The 20905-nt window shown below is 41.8% G+C and overlaps 1 protein-coding gene across 7 annotated transcripts in view; it reads right to left on the reverse strand.

Annotated features, from left to right (window-relative positions):
- The window catches only part of LOC126382874 (pre-B-cell leukemia transcription factor 1), a 68836-nt gene that overhangs the window by 9725 nt on the left and 38206 nt on the right, over window positions 1–20905 (reverse strand). For 2 of the 7 annotated variants that reach the window (XM_050032995.1, XM_050032996.1), the window contains exons 3-8: window positions 7260–7504; window positions 5738–5791; window positions 4216–4406; window positions 3886–4021; window positions 1094–1253; window positions 82–194 (exon numbers count right to left, since the gene is read on the reverse strand). In XM_050032995.1, coding sequence (XP_049888952.1) covers window positions 82–194; window positions 1094–1253; window positions 3886–4021; window positions 4216–4406; window positions 5738–5791; window positions 7260–7504 — 899 coding nt within the window. The remainder of the gene's footprint in view (window positions 1–81; window positions 195–1093; window positions 1254–3885; window positions 4022–4215; window positions 4407–5737; window positions 5792–7259; window positions 7505–20905) is intronic. The other 5 variants (XR_007569098.1, XM_050032999.1, XM_050032997.1 and 2 more) reach the window with 3 other exon arrangements.

Consider the following 20905-nt stretch of genomic DNA (forward strand, 5'->3'; position numbering starts at 1 on the left):
CTCACACTGGACAGTGGTTGAACTGTTTACATGCCAAGAGTTTTGTCAGCTTTCGGTCACTACGCTTGGAGAGGCGCCTACCTGGGATTGTATGTTGGCCCCAACCTGCCCCCCTTGGTACGAGTCCCCATTGAGGGACTGCACACTCATGAACAAGTCTCCGGAGTTTGACATGTTAAAAGAGCCAGCAGAACCTGAGAATACAGAGGCAGAGAAGAAGAAAGAGAGCAGGAGAGGAGGACAAAGAAAAGGGAAGAAGAGAGGAACAGAATAAGGAGTTAAAATGATCATGCATAAGCAAAAGTGCATTAAGTGGGTTAGCTTGGGGGGGGAGGGGGGGGGGTGCAGGCATCATGAAAAAGGCTTCCTCTACAAACCTGCATGCTGCAGATGCAGTATGTGCACATTTACAAGGAAAAATCAACCAGCAAGAAGCATGAGACAGATAATCATCATAAAACTGTTTAAGTCCAGTTAAAACAAGCCTTATGGATTGTATTGTTGTTAAGCGTCCGTGCTGCTGGTGTTTCATTAAGGAAGTAATAATTGATCTGCAGGAAGACCCAAAGAATCGTCTTCGTCCTTTAATGGACCCCAGCTCCCCAGATGTAAAGAGACCATCGCGTAACTTGATTTCAACACCCGGTGCTAATCCAATACAGTTGCGAAGTCTCTATATGACAAAAGACTCCACTTGCCCTCTGAGCAGCTTAATGGCATGCACAGGGTCAACCGGACAAGAGGCAGGAAAAAATTAACGTCCACAAGACCAAGAGGTCAATAACAGAGATGGAGAGAGAGAAAATGAGTGAGAGAGACAGACGGCAAAGGCGGAGAAGAAGAAGAAGAAAAAATGGAACAAGAAGAGCAAGAAAGCCGCATTGTATTACTGGGTTAGTTGAGGAGAACAGGGGCCTTCTGTTAGTCTGAATGAAACAGCACCAGAGACTCAATTCTTGAGCCGGGGCTCAGGTGAGAAGAATGAGAACATGATAGCGCTCTATCTTTTGCATCTTAACTGCTCTGCTATAAAAAGAAAATTCTATCTACAGAGCTTATTTTAGGTCTGTCGTCAGTCTGTGACTCAGATCACCTGCTGAGTTGGGAGTTGATGGGGAGTTTGCCTGGCTGCCGTGAGCAGACACGCTGGTTGCATTGACTGCGGTCCTCGCTGCGTACATGTTGGCCTCTTCTTGGAACTTGCCGATGTTTTTCTTGTATCGGATTCTCTTGTTCCCAAACCAGTTTGATACCTGTCGAAATAGCAATGAAAAGATACAGTCACTGAGTAATAAGAGATTTAAGCCATGTGGACAAACCAATGAATCCGTCAACATTTTATTTGCAGTGTTGAAAATGAATACTTAAAGCTGGGGTAGGCAGTTTGATTTTGCCATCACTGGGCACAAATCCCATAATAAACTTAGAGCATATCGTAATTTAACTGGTGAACATTAGACTTCTCTTCAAGCTTAAGAACATCTAGCCTGTGACAGGAGACTTTGGCAAATCACAGGTCATTTAAAAAAAGGACGTTCCTATAAACCGTCTTATGTTAGTAAACAGTATGATGTTTTCTGGTGGGCGGGGCTTAGCTGGAGGCAAAACAATTCTCCACAGACATTAGCTAACACTAGCGAGCAAGTTCTGTTGACTTGTTTTCGACAATGGAGGAAGGAGTGCACTCTGGACCATGCACCATGTCAGGTCACATCACAGGTCACTACCTCCCCAATTTCTGATGAGGTGGACATGATAACCCTTAATACACATAACGTTTTTCATCCCTACAACAGGAAATACTTTCTCCGTAACCTGATATGAAGTGTGAGCTGCACATGTCAGCATTTTTGATAATCGCATCTGTCCAGTCCTTTTGTTTTATCGCATGTAACCATAGTTGTCTTCCTTTTTGTTGACAGGCCCTGGCGGCTTATATGCAATAAATTTTTAGTTTTGAGCTGCTATAGCCGCTGACTCAAAGTCCATCTCTGGTGCGGCTGCCCCCTCTCCACCTGGGGAAGCAGTCCAGAGCCACGGGGAGCAAGGAGGAGGGACCTGTGGGTGGCTAGCTAGCTAATTCTTTTATCATGAGCGAATGCATGGCAGGCAACTGTTGAATAAATTAAGATTAAATAAACAAGTGTATGGGAAACACTGGGTTTCTGTATGAAGTGGGGCTGCCCCCTGAAAATCTGAGATTCGAATCATCAGTTGGAGACACCTCAGTCGACTGAGATTCTTTGAAACAGTCATTTTTTTGGTCACTTCTTGGGTCATTTCGGTCCCCAGATCTTACTGAAGAGTGAGCGCTCCTCACCTCCTTTCACACTGTCTGGACAAAGACAGGCTTTGCCCGGTGAGGTTCTGAAATAATATTATCTTCTGCCTTCTGCTTAGAAGTGGTGATTTTACAGCTCAAAGTAACTTAATATGATACGATGTCTGTCTTTTGTTTGATATCTAGTGTCAGCAAAAAATGTTGTAGCACAATTCTGATCCAAACGCAGTTCGCTTGTTTAGGCAACTACATTACATGAACGTCACTGTCACACTGAACGTCCTGCTGAACCCTCTTCAAACTCTAAAACTCTATATGGAAAAAAGGGACATATTTCAGGAACATAATCCTGAATTAGGACAGAGAGGTAAGAGGTGCAGGAGGAGGGTGTATTTTCAAATTCTGCTGTTTTTATTTTCCTTTCCCAGTTCCTGACTACCCCAGCTTTAATGTCTAAGCCTGGATTATAGTTACTGCACCAGTTACCACAGGACCTTTTAGCACCAGCTTTCACAGCTGCTATGACATAATTGGTTTCCACGCAGACTTGCAACACACATGGCTGATTATTACTGGGTTTTGGTAAGTCTGTCTCCTTCAAAATACAAAACACAACACCAAAATACACACAGTTTTTTATATAATAAAGTCCTGGATCAGATCTGTGGAGAAATATTACTCTAATATTCTTACAGTGCTGTTTTCCATTAACCTATTATCACAAACTTACAGTAAACACCAGCTGCTGCTTGGAATGAACCCAAACTAAACATAGAAAACCAATGTTTGATAAAATGAAAAAGTAATTCACATAAAATTCCATTCATAAAATACAGTGCATTTACTGATATTTGTGAAGGACAAGTCTGTGCATTTAGTATCAACCTACCTGTCCATTGTGAATAATACTTTGCGCAAACTGATCATCACCACAGTGCTTTTAATCTCTAAAGTCATTGTACCCTAAAATAAGGTCAAGATTGCATCTTTAAAGCTCAGTTTATTGACTTGTGTATTACTAGTTGACTCCAATTAAAGTAAACTCTCAAATCCTGCAAAGCCATAGTTAAGGGCTCAGAGTGCCACAGGCTTTGATTATTTCTGACCAAACAATTGATCACACAATCTAAGTAGATCGATAAAGCTAAGTTCACAAACTACAAGCTTGCTGTCTGTAAGTCGTTGTGGTTTTCAGAACGTATGACTGACTGGCAACAGGGGATCACATACTACAAAGTCTTTCAGCAGGAGGAATCCTAGATGAGCTCATCTGGTCTCCAAATTACATTTGTCACAAAAACACATGCGAGAATTGACACAGGAAATAAAACACCATGTGCAAGACATGATTTTGGTCTTTGTTGCAAATGCAGCACGTACAGTAAAGTTCTTACTGTCTTGCACTCTCAATGGCTGTAACTACCAGACAGGTTCAGTTATTTAGCATGCTAGATATCTAAATGTACCAATTTGCAAGTGTCGAGCCAATGCTGATTCACCTCTAATCTAGGGCTTCTGTCAGGGAGCTCCAATAACTGTCAGCAGGTGGAAAATCATGGCTAAAGTTGTGTAGTTTGAACTCTGCATTAGTTTATTCTGATTACCTGTGACACTGTGATGCTGCATTTCTTGGCCAGCTCTTCTTTGGCCTCCTCGCTGGGGTAGGGGTTACTGAGGTGGGAGTAAAAGTACTCGTTTAGGATCTCTGTTGCCTGTTTGTTGAAGTTCCTCCTCTTTCGTCTGGATAGAAAGCAGAAAGAAATGGTCGTTAAACAAAATTTATCCCTCACTTGCACCTTCATTTAAACAAGGATAGTTTAGTTTTTAATTAAAAGCTGTTAAAATGCATTTAGAATAAAAACTTAAGAGCACAACGTATGAAAACTAGAGGACAGTTTTGTTAGATTCTGTGCCCCACATGGACACACACAGACCTGGCGTCGAGGAAGCGCGAGCGCAGGATCATGACGGCCTCGCAGGTGCTCTGTTTCAGCTGCATCTGGATGGAGCTGAACTTGCGGTGGATGATGCTGACCATGCGCTCGATCTCTTTGGGCGAGATGGGTCGTGTGCGAGACTGCTCCCTCAGCAGGTTCATCACATGGGTGGTGAACTCATTGCACGCCTGGATGCACAGACAGACAGGATTCATAAAAAGAAGAACTATCATAGAGGCTCAACAGCTCCGCACAGAACAAAAGGGTGAAATTGGATTCTGGAGAGGCTGCACCTTCACTGGTAGGCCTCGGCCTCGCAGACGCAGGTCTGACAGTGTAACAGCAGCACGCGTTAGAGGCAATAAGAATAGTCTAAATTAAAGCAGCAGACACAGTGCAATGTTTCACGCCAAACAAATGTAGCGGTGGAGTCATACAGTGGAGGCAGCGAGACTTGCGGTGCTCTGAATATTAAAAAGACTTCTCTTCAATGGAAGAGAAAATGTGACAAGTGAAGAGAAATCTAAAATGACAGCAGGCTTTCAGTCCCGTTAACGTTCAAGAGGTTTAAACTGTCTCCCTCTCTTTTTACTCCATCTTTCAGTCTACCTCATTCTCTCTGTCTGAATCAGTCACTGGATATGACTGCATTCAGAGTCAAGGTGTCTGTTGCTTGTCAACACCAGGGTTACGTCAGTCAAAGTGATGCACCGAGCAGCCGTTCTGCTTGCACACACACGCCAGACACTACTCACTCATACACGCGCGAGGTGTACGTAGCGTGGTGACACAGAAATGCTCAGGTGTGTATTGACTGTGACAGTTAGCGATGACTAGCCTTCCTCGGGAGAAGATGACAAACCCAGGACGCTTTGACTTCCGAGGGAATGACAAGACGTTACAGTCTTTGGAAAAGAGCTGGTGTGTGACTGATATAATGGCTGCTTGCCTGCTGAAGATAACATCTCTGAAAGCATGGCTTGTCATGAGTTGGCCTGTGAGAGCTGATTTCAGGAGCATTATGCTTAGTTAAAAATTCTCAGGGAAATATCTCATCCATCGCTTATAGAAAATGATTCCTATTTAGGTTCTCAGATGGAGCTTTTTCCAGCATGCACTGGACAAAGGACGAGGAAAAAGACTCGGACACAATGCCAAAACTCTGAGCAATTTAGAGTCTTCAATTCACCTCAGCTGCATGTTTTTTCACCTTATTAGGAAACACAGAAACGTGATGGAGAACATGTTAAAAAAACGAAGGTCGAGTCTCCATCCCTCATTATTTTCTTGCATTTATTCATTTTATTTTTGTTATTCTAAAAGAGAACATTTTCCTTCTGCTTGCTCCTCTCAGCAGGGAGAGCTCAGAGGTCAGGCAAAGATGTGACTCTGTGTAATATATCACCACTACATCTTTTGTCCCCTTGAAAAAGACAGTAAACATGTTTGCAATTTAATTAAGACACATATTTTGTGCATGTCAACAATGTAATAATTTATAAAGATTAAAATCACTGACTTTTGTATTTTTTAAGTTTTGCCTCTGTCCACCACCAGTCGACACGATGTCCAACTTTTTCAGTAGTTGCACATTTAAACAGAAAAGAGAAATTTAAAATTACAACACATCCTACAGTCGTCATCTGAGTAGTGGGAGGATTTTGGAAACATTGATATGTATCTATGTATGAAACAATGAAAGAAACTACTGTTTGAAAAGGTGGAAACAAAACACTGGACTGTGAGGGGAACATAACATCTAACAGTGCCTGACTCATTCCTATTATGGGGGTTGATTTTAAGGGACAGTTCACCCTAAAATCAAAACCTGTAGAGCTATTTATCACTCTAGCTTGTTTTGGTGTGAGTTGCAGAGTGCTGGAGATATCAGCTGTAGAGACGTCTGCCTTATATAATGGAACTAGATGACACTCAGCTTGTGGTGCTCAGAGTGCCAAAAAATACATTTGAAAAACTCAATAGCAATGTCTCTTTATAGAAATCATGACCTGGTTACTCAAGATAATCCACAGACCTTGTTGTGAGCAGTTTCATACAGGAATTATCTTCTGTCTATCGAACTACACCTACCAACTGAATCATCGTGTGGTAGGAAGGGTGCATCTACAAGAAGCTCATGAGAGTGCGACATGTAAACATTAATGGCGTCCTCCTTAGCTGAGCTGTAATGTTAGCTAGCTCAGTGGTTCTGCGCAGTTACATGGTTGGTGGTTGTAGTTCGCTAGAGAGAAAATAGTTCCTACATGAAACTGCTCACAACAAGGTCTGAGGATTATCTTGAGTAACCAGGTCATGATTTCTGGAAAGAGACATTGCTGTTGAGTTTTTTTTAGATGTATTTTATTTGGGCTATGAGTACCACAAGCTGGCGGCACACTGGTGGTTAGCATTGTTGCCTCACAGCAAGAGGGTTCCTGGTTCGAACCCGGAGTAGAGGAGCCCGTCTGTGCAGAGTTTGTATATTCTCCCTGTGTCAGCGTGGGTTTTCTCCAGGTGCTCCAGCTTCCTCCCACAGTCCAAAGACATGCAGGTTAACTGGTGACTCTAAATTGTCCGTAGGTGTGAATGTGAGTGGGAATGGTTGTCTGTCTCTATGTGTCAGCCCTGTGATAGTCTGGTGACCTGTCCAGGGTGAACCCTGCCTCTCACCCAATGTCAGCTGGGATAGGCTCCAGCGCCCCACGACCCCTAATGAAATAAGCGGTTACGCAAAATGAATGAATGCATGAATGAGCACCACAAGCCGAGTGCCATCTAGTTCTATTATATTTGAGTGAAGGCAGACATCTCTACAGCTGATATCTCCAACACTCTGCAACTCACACCAAAACAATCTAGAGTGATAAATAGCTCTATAGGTAAGAGGAAAAATATGTAAGTTTGATTTTGGGGTGAACTGTCCCTTTAAGTTTTGAATGAAGTCTGAGGACCCCATTCATAGAACATGGGAATCCCATTGACAGTTATGTGCTACAAGAAGCTAAATAAACAAAAATCAAGAAACTTCTCTTCCTCCCCACCTGTTCATATTTCTCCAGCTCTGTGTGGTAAATTTGTCTGATCTGAGACAGCTTGGCCCGGTAGTCAGAGTGTTCCGCTGAGTTGTCTGCGCCGACCCCTCCAGTGGCTGCTGCGGCTGCTGCAGCAGCTGCCGACCCGCCGCCTTTCTCCGGGCCGGCCACGCCCTCCGCCAGCAGCATGTTGTCCAATCGCATCAGCTGAGGATCTGGAGGCTCCTCCTCCTGGGCGCCACGGATACTGAGCACTGCGAAGGACAGGAGAAGATGACGTGAGGGCTCTGATACTAAACAGTCCTGTTTACACGGATGTTCAAAATGACTGAGCAGCAAGAATTATACTACGACTGAGAAAGAGTCTTAACTCCAGCCTACTGAGGGAACTCCCTGAAATATGGCCATCGATTTAATAGTTCAAGTCTGTGCCATAAAATGCTGCAGCCTCACAGAGGCTGGCAGCTAGGCAGGACCATAAAACTATCATTTCATCGATTCTGACTATCATTTCATGTAGAAAAAAAAAATTAACACAGCCTTTCACCAGAGTTCATCTTTCATTGCTCTCCTTATGCTCCTGCTATGTTTTGTTTCTGGCTGATGGCTTTATTATCTTGTCAGATGCCATCTAAACAGAAAAACAAAGTAATAACACACGTTAGACACACTATATTAATGCAATGACACCTGGTTGAAATAAATCCGGAGAGGAGATTAGAGAATAGGAGCTAAATCAAATAGTTCCAACGCTAGATGAAGATACACAAACTGAAAACATGATGACTCATAAACAACAAAAAGTTGAGTGAAAGTGAAAGGGTCAAAATTCACAACCATTTTATTTGTGATTATTGAGGTTTATGATTTCAAAACTAACATCAGCAACGAGAAGATTTTTCCTCATCTTAATATCAAACCAGGGGTATTTAAGTTTGAATTATTTACTAGCTTTGATTTATTCATTTTCATTTTTCATTTTTGCTTTCAGTTCAGTTTGTAACAGTTTCACTATTGCTTTTTTTTATTACAGTTTGGGGGTATTTGTCAGGGGCAAGATATAAGGAGTTCAGAAAAGGTGTTACAACACAAACGCAACACTTTGTGGAGGCAACTGACTCACAGTCACGCAGACATCATGGTCTCAGTGAACATATGCACCAGTGCCTCCTCATGCTTGTTGTGTTGTTGAACTGACAAAGATTAAAGCTAAAAACACTTCTCAGTATAATTTCATTTTATTTTATTTTTGTAAGGACACAATATATTCTAAGTTTTTAACTAAAATGGTTCTTCACACCTAGTTTCAGTTTCGCTTTAGTTAAATATAAAAACCCTGCATCAAACTGAATGCACAGTTATTTTGCTTCTCCTCACATCATACAAATACCCACTAAATTATCATTCTAACATCACAACTGGAACACCAATGCAGTATACATAGTTGGGATGATATACAATTTTAACACAGTTTACCAATCAAAAACACAATAAGTTGATCATGGTGAATTTCCATTACCTGGATAATCATGAATATCATGTCCAGTGGTCATTAAAAGAGACTGCTGGACAACTGACAATAAAAGAGACTCAACCGACCTTTATCAAGCTTTGGCAATTTCATATTTTAAGATATGTTGCCATTTCAAAAAGCCTGGCTTTTTAAAGACACACTATGCAGGATTTTCCTTTTAAGGATGTATAAACTCAGAAGTAATCCCTCTAAATCAGTGGTTCCCAACTGGTGGGTCGCGGTCTAAAAGCGGGTTGTGGGTCCATTCTGAATTGTCCACGTTGTGAAAAACACACTTTATTTTTTAAGTACAGTGAATTCCCGGCACAGAGCTTTTATTCTGAAGTGCCGTTTCCTGCTGTAGAGTGAGTGACTACTTGACAGACAGCAAACTAGCTGGACAACATGGCCAAACGGACGTATGACACTGAATATGTTAAACTGTGTGGACCTTTAACTAATGACTGAGGAGAAATCTGGACCTTGTGTGGACCAGTTGGGACCCACCGCTCTGTATCATCACTTATGACCTCGTAGTGTGTGGCAGTGTATTTATCTGTAGAGACTCTGCCCTCTGACTGTTTTGTCTTATTTTCTGTGCTCGGGAAGTTTATGGGCGTGTACCCCCAAAAAAGGCAGCGACCAGGTACCAAACCAAAAGTAGCAGGCATCACAGAGGCACAGCCATGAAAAAATGCAAATCTGTAAATCTGGGGTTGTCTTTTACTTTCTGACAATCCTGCATAGTAGACCTTGAAGACTGTTTTTCACTGTCTGACTGCAATAAAAAAATATTTATTTATCTTACATTTGTTATTTGTAATGTAAGATAAACTGATTACAGTATTTTTTAGTGTCCCTTTAAAAGTTTTAAGCATATTTTGATAATTATTGGGATAATATGGGCATTATTTTGGGCAGGATACTCATGACATGAAATTTTGATATTGTCTCTTGCCTTATTCATGTTGTAATCTTCATCTGACCGAGGATGTTTTTAGGACTGTCTCTGAGGTCTGTTTACACACTTGTTTGGGGGTTTGAACCTGCACGTATTCACACACCTACAGGCGCTCAGCTCTCAACTGACACTCAGCTCCCATGGTGTGGAGACTGAAGTGTAAACACAGGAAAGACAGGCCTGCTGAGACAGACATGCACAAACAACATACACGATGTACATATAAACGAAGTCACATGGCCTGATGTTCTGAGACACGTATGTGACGCAGGCTCACGTGAAAACTATTTAAACACTGCTATTTTAACTACAGAGCAGAGAGTGAAAAACATGCAGGTGTTTCAGCATGGGTTTTTATTTTAGGATCAGCTGCACTGCCCTGCCTCTTTCTGCCACCAGAAGGCTCCCTCGGTAAAGCAGCAGAGTGTCCTGCTTTTCTCAGAGGTGCTGAAAACAGCCGACCAGGTGCAGCCCTCCATTCCATCCACTGTCTTCAAGGACAAAGACAAAGCTCAGGCTGCCACAACATTTTTCATACACACTTTAATCTACGCATCTATCAAGACGGTTTCAGGAGGACGATCTAATACTCCACCCTGTATGTCTCGTCCATGATGACTGTAGACAGTGAGGGTAAATGACAAGTTGTGTGACAGAGCAGTAAAGCCACATTGTAACCCACAGTCACCAGCGACGGCTCTTTTGTAATGAGGATGTAAGGTTGAGTCGCCCTGTGACCTTTCTGGTGAGCAGGGGGTCCAGATGGATTCCCGAGGCCGCACGGGGAGCTCGTCTACCCCGGTCCTCCTCTTTTCAAGCTTTCAACCCCCCCTCCCCTCACTCCTCCTTTTTCCTTCCCTCTTTTTTCCTCCTCCAGCAATAACATCATCCATTCCCATCAGCTCCAACACGTGAGCAAGCTCAGCTCAAGAGGCAAATGTCAATGGCTATCAGACGGTTGGAAAAGGTCAGGAGTTCAGATGGGGAGCAGACGCATGTGCATGTGTGTGTGGGTGCATGTGCACATGTGCTGGTAGATGAATATGTGGATATTTTTCATGTGAATCACACCAGCGGGAAATTATAACACTCGCCAATTTAATTCTGACAAAATAGTGGCACATCCCAACCAGAGGGGGAATCTAATGAGCCTAAGAGTGATTTATTCATTCCCTCCAAGTCCCCGAGTGCACAACTAAAAGCATGAAATGGATTAAATAAATACAATTAATAAGGAAAATCAAACAATTCACTGTGCTGTGGCATAATTACCCTAACCACAGCCATCAGCTTTATTTATTTCTGTTCAGTAATAGCAATGAAATCGATTAGACCTCAATGCCAGTCAGAGTGCTCGTTGTGAACTCTGCAACTATACATTAACATAATCACCTGACAGAGAGAAGGCCCCTCTTCTACAATCCATCTCATGCTCCCTACACTTGTGTTATACACCAAAAACCTTTTACACACACTTTGTAGTCTATTAGCAACAAAGGCATGGCGTCCATACTGCTCCGCGATTCCCTCATTCCACGGACAGTCACAGATTAGTATCTATAAAAGGAAGATGGCCATCATCTCATCTTGATCATTACCGACAGACTTAATTGAACAATGAGAGGACACAATTCCCCCTCTCTGTCGCTTCCTACCTCCCTCCCTCCCTCCTTCCTCCTCTCCTTTTGTGCATGCTCTTGTATAATTCCTTCCCTGAGATGTGGGGCACTAAAACCCAAAAAGGCAAGGCATAAAAAATGAATACGTATCATAAACAATTCCCGAGCCGTTTCCTGAATAATGAATGGAATTCTAAGAATAAGCCTTTGTTTTGGTTATTGACTAAATTAATTTCTGCTGTTTTACTTCCTTAAGGGCTGGCTCATACCCATCGCCACACTGCCTGCTGTTTGCAGACAACAGGAGTGTAAATAAACATGACGATTAAGCCACCCACTCATACGGGGGGAATCAAGGTGCACGCACACACATGCAACACAAACATACACTTTGTGCATGTGCACACAGGAAAAACACGAAGCTATGCACATTGGCAGCCTACCCTGAGCACCCAGCCTGGCGCCCTGCAAGTGCTTTTAAATGAAAACATGTTTAATTAATGATGTTGAAGTATTCTGTCACAATTAGGAAGATTTACGGTCAAACAAGGCAGCAGTGATGTCCCTGACAGCCATGATGAAAGTTTACCCTTCTTGCCTCTGACTGGCAGCTAGCAGCCAACGCTGGACTGGATCCATTTCCCATCAATACAGTAATGCAATACACTCCGCAGCACTGTAGTGTATATGTGTGTGTTTGTGTGTGTGTCCTTCCTTGCCTAGCGCTTGTCCACATCACATGACCCCAGAGAGGGGCAGGCAGTGGCTGTGCTCTGTATTGATTGTGTGGGCACACGTCATCTAGGGTTTCAGCAGTTAATAAATCAGGCCTGCTCCTGACACAACCGTGTGTGTGTGCGTGTGTGTGTGTGTATACATTCGTGTGTGTGTGGGCCTGTCACAGACCAGTCAGCAGGAGTGAAAGCGACAGCCACATGATAATGTAACATCACCACCATTCATCCCTGCCACACAGCATTCTGAGACAAAACAACAACAACCTAGGAACCTGAAAAAAAGCAGCGTGATTTACAGCAGACATGACAAGTATCACTAATACAAGTTCCTCCCCTCCCCGCTCCTTCAAGGAGTTCAGCATCCTGCTCTCATCTGCATGTGATGCAAGCCCAATAAAGCAGACTTCATAAGACGCAGCGCGTATTTCACACTGACCCACACACGAGAGGAACACTACAGCGCTATTACCATTAACACTAAATGAATATGATGTTACATTACATCTAATTTACTGTATATGTGGTCATTTCCACTGAATTGAATCTGAGCTTTATTAAAGAAAGGGCGACCGTTATGGATTTACTAATCAAACCTCACGATGAGGTCTATGCCATGAAAACAACATGATCTAAATGAACTATAACTACATTGTCGGACGATATATTGTTCCAGAATTAATTGCGATAAACGATATTATTGTCATTTTAAGACCATTTTATGCCACGATAATATTATAGCATAATAATGCAAATACACCCTTTTAAAGAACATGAACGCATAAACAATATTCAGACATAGGAATTATTAGTAGTATATTACAATATACTAAACAAATAAAACATATATAAAATGAAACCATGCAACAAAAACAACAGACAAAATGGACTCTCGAGCTCTGGTAATAAAAACTGCACTTAAATAAATTTGAAACATTTGGCACAGGGGTGAAAAGAGTCATTCATTCCTTAAAAGGCAATGTATGAGGTCAGTTGAGATACACTAATTCAGTTTAACTATGTCCATCTAGACTTATTCCTCTAAAACTTTCTGACAGGCTTGAAACCATCAAGAAAAACTCCTATTAGCCTCTGTTATTTTCTTATTTTTCACTTAAATCTTTATTAAAACAATTTTTGTCACATAGAATAATTGAAAAAATAAAATAATTGAAAAATAATAAGAGCTAACGAAACAAAAACTGCTTGAGTAAATACACATTTTACAGCCTTAAGGATTAATGTATCTATTGATTATTATTCCAGTCCAGTGTCGTCTTTTTGAGTCCATTTTTCCCATTTCCTTTCTAGTTTTGCTTCATGTAGTCTCAGTATGTGTCAATTTCGCCATTAAAAAAGATTTCTTCCACAGTTGTTAACCACTGGTCCTTCGTAGGTGGTGTTTCTTTACCCCAGCTCCTAGTGATAGCTTTCTTGCTTGCTGCTAACAATATTTTAGCACTAGCAAAAACATCTGCTTCAGAAAATCTACACAGATAAAGCACCAAACATCTGTTAGGAACCTCATATCCTAGTATGTGCTCGAGGTCTTTTAGTACCATTTCCCAAAATACAGTTATTATCTGACCGTTCCAAAAAACATGAGAGTGGTCGACATCAGAAGATCTCGCCAACGTTTCTGGCAACTATGGAGATTTCATTTAGTTACTTTTCAGTTTTGGTGTAATAAAGAAACGAATCAGATTCTCCCTGGATCGTGAGTTAGTGGTTAAATGGTGTATCGTCCACATATTAGCCTCGATGTTATTTTCACTTCACCTGGTTCACTGTTGCTCTGTCGGTGTGTGTGGAGGAGCTGCCTGAGCTTCGCCCACGGTGAAAGACTACAGAGCAGAAGCAGTGCAACCAAAATGTGTCACAGCTTAACACTTATGACCAACGCCCAAACCTTGTAATGGTCGGGAAAACCCTGCTGTTTATTCTGGCATCATGTTGGCAACACTGTAAACACACAGGCATGTACTGTAATGATAATAACAATATTAACTAGCTGTGCAATGAATGAACATGACCTTGATAGTGTCCAGTACACAATGTTCCTTTATTGCTCAGCTAGTTAATAATGTAATTATCATATCAGGTCTACTTGTGTTAATAACATTGTATTAAATGTTCATTTGTGTAATTTTAGCTGAAAGCTAGGTTTGTGTTTTATCCATGAATCTGTTGAAAGAGTGTCTCACCAACTCAGCAGCATTACACTCTGTTATATGGTCGGACTCATGACGGACAGTTAAAAAAAAGAGGATCTAAACTGATGCAATAAAATCAGAAGATATCGTCTTTTTTATTCCATACCTTCTCCTTCCTGGTGAAGTCCTGGTGCCTAAACTACCCACAATGCAGCTCAAACACTGACAGATTGGTTGAAGTTTCAGGTGCGTTATGCTAGGAGGTTTGAGCCACTGGCCTCAAGAAGAGATGAGGCGTTCCAGAGGTCTGTAGAGCTGAACCTGAATATTCAACTTTTCGGATGTCCGTTCATTGGGTTGGAGTGCACTTTAAATTTTGAGGTTCAGCACTTTGTCTAACATTGTTTCAGACTTAGAGCCTATTATTATAAGCATTTTTGTGGGTCTATAATTTATCCATGTTAACAAAAATTGTCACAAGCTGCTCTTATGACACAAAAAGTGGAGAGGTAGGACCCAACCAAAGCCATGGGATTATAATCATGCAGAAAACACACCTAACCTTTTGGATTTGTTTTAAAAAAAACAAATTAATAATACAAACAGCATACTGTAGAATAACAAAATCCTTAAAAATGAATGTTAATTAAGACATGTGTTGCAGCACTATGTCGTCAATCTCAGCCGAGAACAGAGTAATGTCTGGCTTTTCAACTGTAAAGTCTTCGGTCCCAACCGACACTGACTCGACTGACATCGCTCGGGTTGGGCTAGTGTAAAAATGTTGAATCCGGTCAGACTGGACTGGACTAGTATACTAAATTCTACGAGGTGGAACATAATGATACTGTGCCCCAACGGTAACCAAATATCCGAATATATTGCCACGTATTGTAACACCAAAACTCTCTGTCACTGAATTGATTAAATATGCACCTCTTGTAAATCAAGGGTTTGTTTAGATAATTCCTCATTTCAACTATGTGAATTGTCCATTGCAAAAGTGAGTGACCATTGCAAATAGAAACAGGGCGACTGGTAAAAGTTTAGCTCAAAATTGCGCTTCGCATCATATAAGACACCTTTTTATCGAAAATGTTGCCATAGTAGCTCAGTCTTCTTGAGAGACTAAGTACTCTGTTTCGTCCAGTCACCCCAAAAAACACACAAACCTTCTACTCAACAAAGACAACATGGCCACTTTTCCCCCTCTCACTTCTACTGAAATATGATCCCTTCACGTTACTGTGCTCGGCTCACAGTCGGACACTAGAGGCTGTGATGTCCATTAACAAACATGTAAACATAATATTACGTTAATCACGTTGTCATATGGCTTACTAATGCAAAATAAGTTGCATTTCGCACGGCATCAGCACAGTTTGCTAAAGTAGGATACTTTTTAATTTACCAGAATGTATCATTGCCGTTTCAGCCTCGTAAACCGGACCAGACAAAAACCAGGTATCGACCCTACTCCAGGCTTTGCCTAAATAAAATCGTCTGAAATCGGCTAAAGTAAGATTTCTTTCTACACTTAGTGCTACAGACATATTAAGCAGAAAGTACTGAGATTCAAACTCCAGCCCTACCAATAAAGCAATCACCATAAAATGCAGCACTGTGCCATATTTCACACTCTGCCTCACATAGGAGAGGTAAACTACAGTGCTAAGCAATGCTATTATCATTACTGTGAACACTAAATGAATATTATGTTGCATTATATCCAATTTACTGTATATGTGGTCATTTCTACTGAATTGAATCTGGGCTGTAATAAAGAAGGACAATCATTATAAAATTAGTAATCATAGCTTAAGTCTATGCGATGGAAACTACTGTTATGAACTAAATATTGTGTTGTTTAAATGGTGTTAAAATGTTCTGTACTTTAAGCTGAAAGCTAGATTTGTGGTCTTCCCATGAACTCACGGGAAACTTTCTCAGGCCCAAAATGTTCTCTCCATCACCAGATAATGGGAAGCTGTACAACCTCAGTACACAAGGGCATAGTCATAAAGTACCTCTAAAACAGCTTTATGTTTTATCAGCCATCTCGAGTATCATGTGCAGAAAGGGGGCAGAGCTGGGGTGTTGTATCTGACACCGGGTGGGGGGATGGGGGATACCAAGGACAAGGAAAAACACCAAAGAAATACTGGAGGGACAGGCCGAGACGAGGAGATGTGGATGGTACAGGCAAGGAGGGAAGAGAGTGATGGAGGGAAAATGAAAGGCGAAAAATAGAAATGGAATAGGAAAGCGAGGTGTCAATTAAAAAAATGAACCCCAGTGCATTTGGGAGGTGACAGCTGGTGGGAGACGAGCTGACAGGCGTCACATTAGGCGGATTTGGTGGCCGCTCCCCTCATCCCCTCCTTTTTTTTTCCTCCTCTCCCTCTGTCTCTCTCGCTCTCTGGCTTTCTCCACTGGCGATCGGTAGTTTCTCATGCGGCAGTGGTGGCGGCAGTAAGCGAGGCAAGAACTCAGCTTGGTGTTTTTCAGAACAAGTTCCCCCTGCAGCTACTCCTAATAACGGTAATTATCGTCATCATCTGAGGCTTAAGCAGGCCAGTTTGAGGCCTGAGGGGCTGGCCTGATAATGAGGCAGCCAGCGCCAGAGGAGAAGACCATTCAGAGCGCCGCCCTGCCACCAACGCAGAGCACCCCCATTTAAAAGCCTTCATTAAAATAATTCATTATTCAAAATAGGCAATACATTAGCCCCCTGGCTGTCAGTCTTTCTTAAGGTGTCTTAAAATATATATCTTCTTGATTGAATCAAACTCATGCTCAGCCCATGCAGTTTTAACAGCTCCAGGCTGCACTGGAAACCACGGTGACTGAATGGCTGAGGAGAAGTCACGAGCTTGTGGAGCAGCGAGCTACACAGTCGGCCCTCAAACACAGAGACAAAGACATGTATGGAGAGGCGACCATGCACGGTAAAGTGTAGAAATTACTGGTCACACTAACTTTTTCCTAAAGCTTTGACACGGCTTGGTATGGTCTCACATTTCCAATGTTTTTTAGGCAATAAAGGTCCTTGAATTTGAACCTGGGACGCTGCAATTTAAGATGACCTCCCAAGGAGAACAACAGCATCCAGTGCTCCAAAACAACATGTTAATACTCAAGTGACAAAGCCCTATATCAGCCACAGTAATTATGACAGGAGCAAAGGAGGAAGTCAGGTGACGCCGTTATAGGTCTGCATACAGATGAGGTCGGGGTGAACTGATGGGTCACAAAACACCAAACTTTAATGGGCTTGTTTTTCCTTTTTTTAATGGCGAGTCAGCGTCGTTATTTTTAAGTATGAACATGATCTTTCCATAACTTTAATCACTTTATGACCACGAAGCTGTATAACGTTAGCAAAGTGCTCATTTTAACCAAAACCATGAACAAAGTCCTCATTTTATTTAATATTTCCCCGAACTTAACCAAGTCGTTTCGTGCCTGAACCTAACCAAACATTAACTGTAGCATTGTCGCATCATAAAACTGATTTAATTTTCAACAGCGATTTGTAACAGTTCTGGAGGCCACAGAGAAATGATGCCATTCTGCAAAATTTGGAGGACTTGTGTAACTACAAGGTCAGCATCTTAAAGGGGCTTTTATGCCTTAAGAGAACGGCTTGTCAGGTGGTTAAACAGGCCTAGAAGCTCACACAATTTCTGTTTTCAAAACTGACACCGACATTCACACCCACTTCACGCAACCATCAGCCACTTTTTCCTCTTTTTTATTTATAAAAATTTGTCACCTTTCCTCTGTATGAAAGCCAGCATTTCACTCAGCCATTCAGTGTCCCCATTGAAATTTTTACTAAAAGATAAATGTAACAAGGCTAGAAAGCACAGCTGGTACCGGTGTATCGATACTGAGGAAACTGAGTGTTGAAACCACTTCAAATAATCAGAATCGTTTGTGGTGAGAACGTGTTCCGACCTGGATCTGAACCAACTGCAGTCACATGACACATTGTTTGGGTTAAACATGAGCATGTTACAGTCCTGGAGGATTATTAATGTGCACCTCCTCCTGTACTGCCTTAATATGCACATTCAGCACATCCAATGCATCAAAACATTGTTTTCTAGTTGGAGCCGCGCCTCGTTTTCAAACTGTATGGTTTGACTAAAATGAACAATGACAGCAATATAGTCCACGATGAGCAGCGCTAAAATCAACCTGCGTAGTTGTCCCTCCATTGTGACATTAGAAAGTGTCACATTTATCTTGCAAGTGTACTCTTCTTCAACGTTTGCTTTACTTCTGGGATTTTCTGACCAATCAAGAGCAGCTTTCTCGCACAAGGCATTTGATCTGGTCCGCTTGTAAATGCTGCCGTGAGAACACGAACCAACTCTAGGCAATTATACAACTTTGGAACAAAATCAGTCCCTGATTCAGACCAAAGCAAGACAACTTTATGTCTGAAAGCACCCTAAGAATATGAAATTTGTTTCGATACTTGTCGGTTTTCGATATTAGATTCAACAGACCTATTTCATTTAGTACTCAAATCCTGCAGCCCAAAGTTAGGGAGGTTTAATATTTTTTAGTCTATATGCAATAAAACACTTGAAAATGTCACAAATGACTGCAGACAGTCTTCTCAACATTTCCTTAATGCATCAAATTTGTCAGCAAATAAATGCCAACTTCTGATAAAATGACAGCCAGCATAGTGAAGCTGTCCCGGGCAACAGTTGGTGAGAAGGTGACGTGCGAAGCGCTCAGAGCCAGGAGGAGATGGTCCATGACAGTTAGCGTCTTGCCCTAACTGTTGCCCTACATGGCCTCCCAACGCACCAGGACAAGACATGAAACAAGAGGTCCAGTAACACAATCCTCCTCAAGTCCCCGTGGTGTGTGTTCCTGTGCATGGCACATTTCATAAGGCTCCGCTCTTTGACTGGTGATGAGTTTATGCGAAGGTAATTAACAGTAATTAATCCTTAATTACAGCAATTAGCAGAGTCGCAGTAAATTAAGCCACATCTGGAGGCATGGAGCAGGGCTAGACAAGTAGGGGTGGGCTTTTTGATGAGGGGGAGACGCAGAGACCACGTGACACAGATTGTTTAGGTCTACCTGGGATGTCCGGGTTGCCATCCGTGCTCCGGGCCGTCTGCTGGGACCTGCGATACACAGTGTGATCTCAGAGGTGGCTGATAGGGCAGGGTCTGATGAGCACGGAGGGCTGAGAGAGGAAGGTTCATTTCTGAGCAAAATTGCTTCATCTCAGGGAGAAAGGCTCCCTTAAGCTACCACGCAAGGACACCCACCATATGGCCGCTCATAGACAATAGTGCTGGTGGTTCTGCTTCGCTGTGCTCGACTTCACTCGACAACATGTGAACATGCATTTTACACAACGTCGCTGGATAGCAAACCTGGCTCGCAGTTTGAAGAACAAAATTACGCCCACCATGTACAGTTTAAAACACAGAGAAGGGAACAGAAATTTTGAAGCATCAAACACTTCATTTCCTGCATTATAACTAATTTTGTTGCACCAATTTATTGTGGAAATCTCTTTATTTATGTAAAAGAAAACATAAAATATAAAACCATAATGGAGTATAATGCAGTGAGGCTCTCAGGCATTCTCTATTGCTTTCAAATATTTATTCTTCTGAATCAACTTTTCTTATTAATGTTATCCCTGCTGAGTAGACACACACATGTTGGCATTATTTACTCTGCAGTCCTATTTTGTGTCTGCATGTGGAACTGATTCACATGAATGCTAAATTAATTCATTTTAATTAAATTACAACCCCCCTGGACTTTAATAGCTCATATATGTTTCAGGAAGATTTCTGCTCACGTTCAAAAGTTTCTGTACATTCAACAACTGGAGGCTCTTTTCCTTTACATTTCTTTCCTCTTATTACTGTTTGCTTTGTGCTGTTTTGTTTTATTTTCTTTTTTTCTTGTGCCTTTCCTATCTGATTTCCCCTCGTTAAATGTGTGTTAAATCTAAAAGAAGGAAATAACAATAAAACTGTTTATCATAGAAAAACAACTGGAGGCTACAGTAGTGTATGGACTGTCAGGAAATGCTACAACAGATTATTATTATCATTTTTTTTTTAAAGTGACTCTAACGCTCTGTCGTATTTAACAGACTAGAGTTCCATCTTTAGGTTTATCTTATTCTCTCACTAACTTGCGGCTGTATTTGAGCAGCTTCTGCCGTGTTTACTCCAGTCCGTCCCTAAAACTCGTCCTGCAGCAGCAGCCAGCCGGTATACCAGGGTATGTAGAAATCACAACGGTAAGATTTTCAATACCGTCAGAAATGCTGATGTTCCTCTTTCTATTTAACCCACTGTATGTAGTGCACATCATGAGCCACCAGAGGTCAGTCTCTGCTGGTGGAACAGGCAGCTGAGCTAAAAGATAGGGCGACTGCAAATGGTAGGGATAATGTTACAGGACTGTAAGCTGCCGCAGTGACTGAGAGGAAAACATATTTTCACATCTAACTGGGGAATTAAGGGTTTATTTCGACCAAACCAGAGTTGGTGATTGTTGGAACAGTGGGCAAACTAACTAGACAACTAATAAGACTACGACGGTTTTAGTGAGATTTATTCAGTGTCTGTTGAGTTTGAATAAGGTATACCAGTTAACACTATGCCTGCCATTGCC

The sequence above is a fragment of the Epinephelus moara genome, chromosome 21, assembly GCF_006386435.1.
Source record: "Epinephelus moara isolate mb chromosome 21, YSFRI_EMoa_1.0, whole genome shotgun sequence".
NCBI classification, from domain to species: Eukaryota; Metazoa; Chordata; class Actinopteri; order Perciformes; family Serranidae; genus Epinephelus; species Epinephelus moara.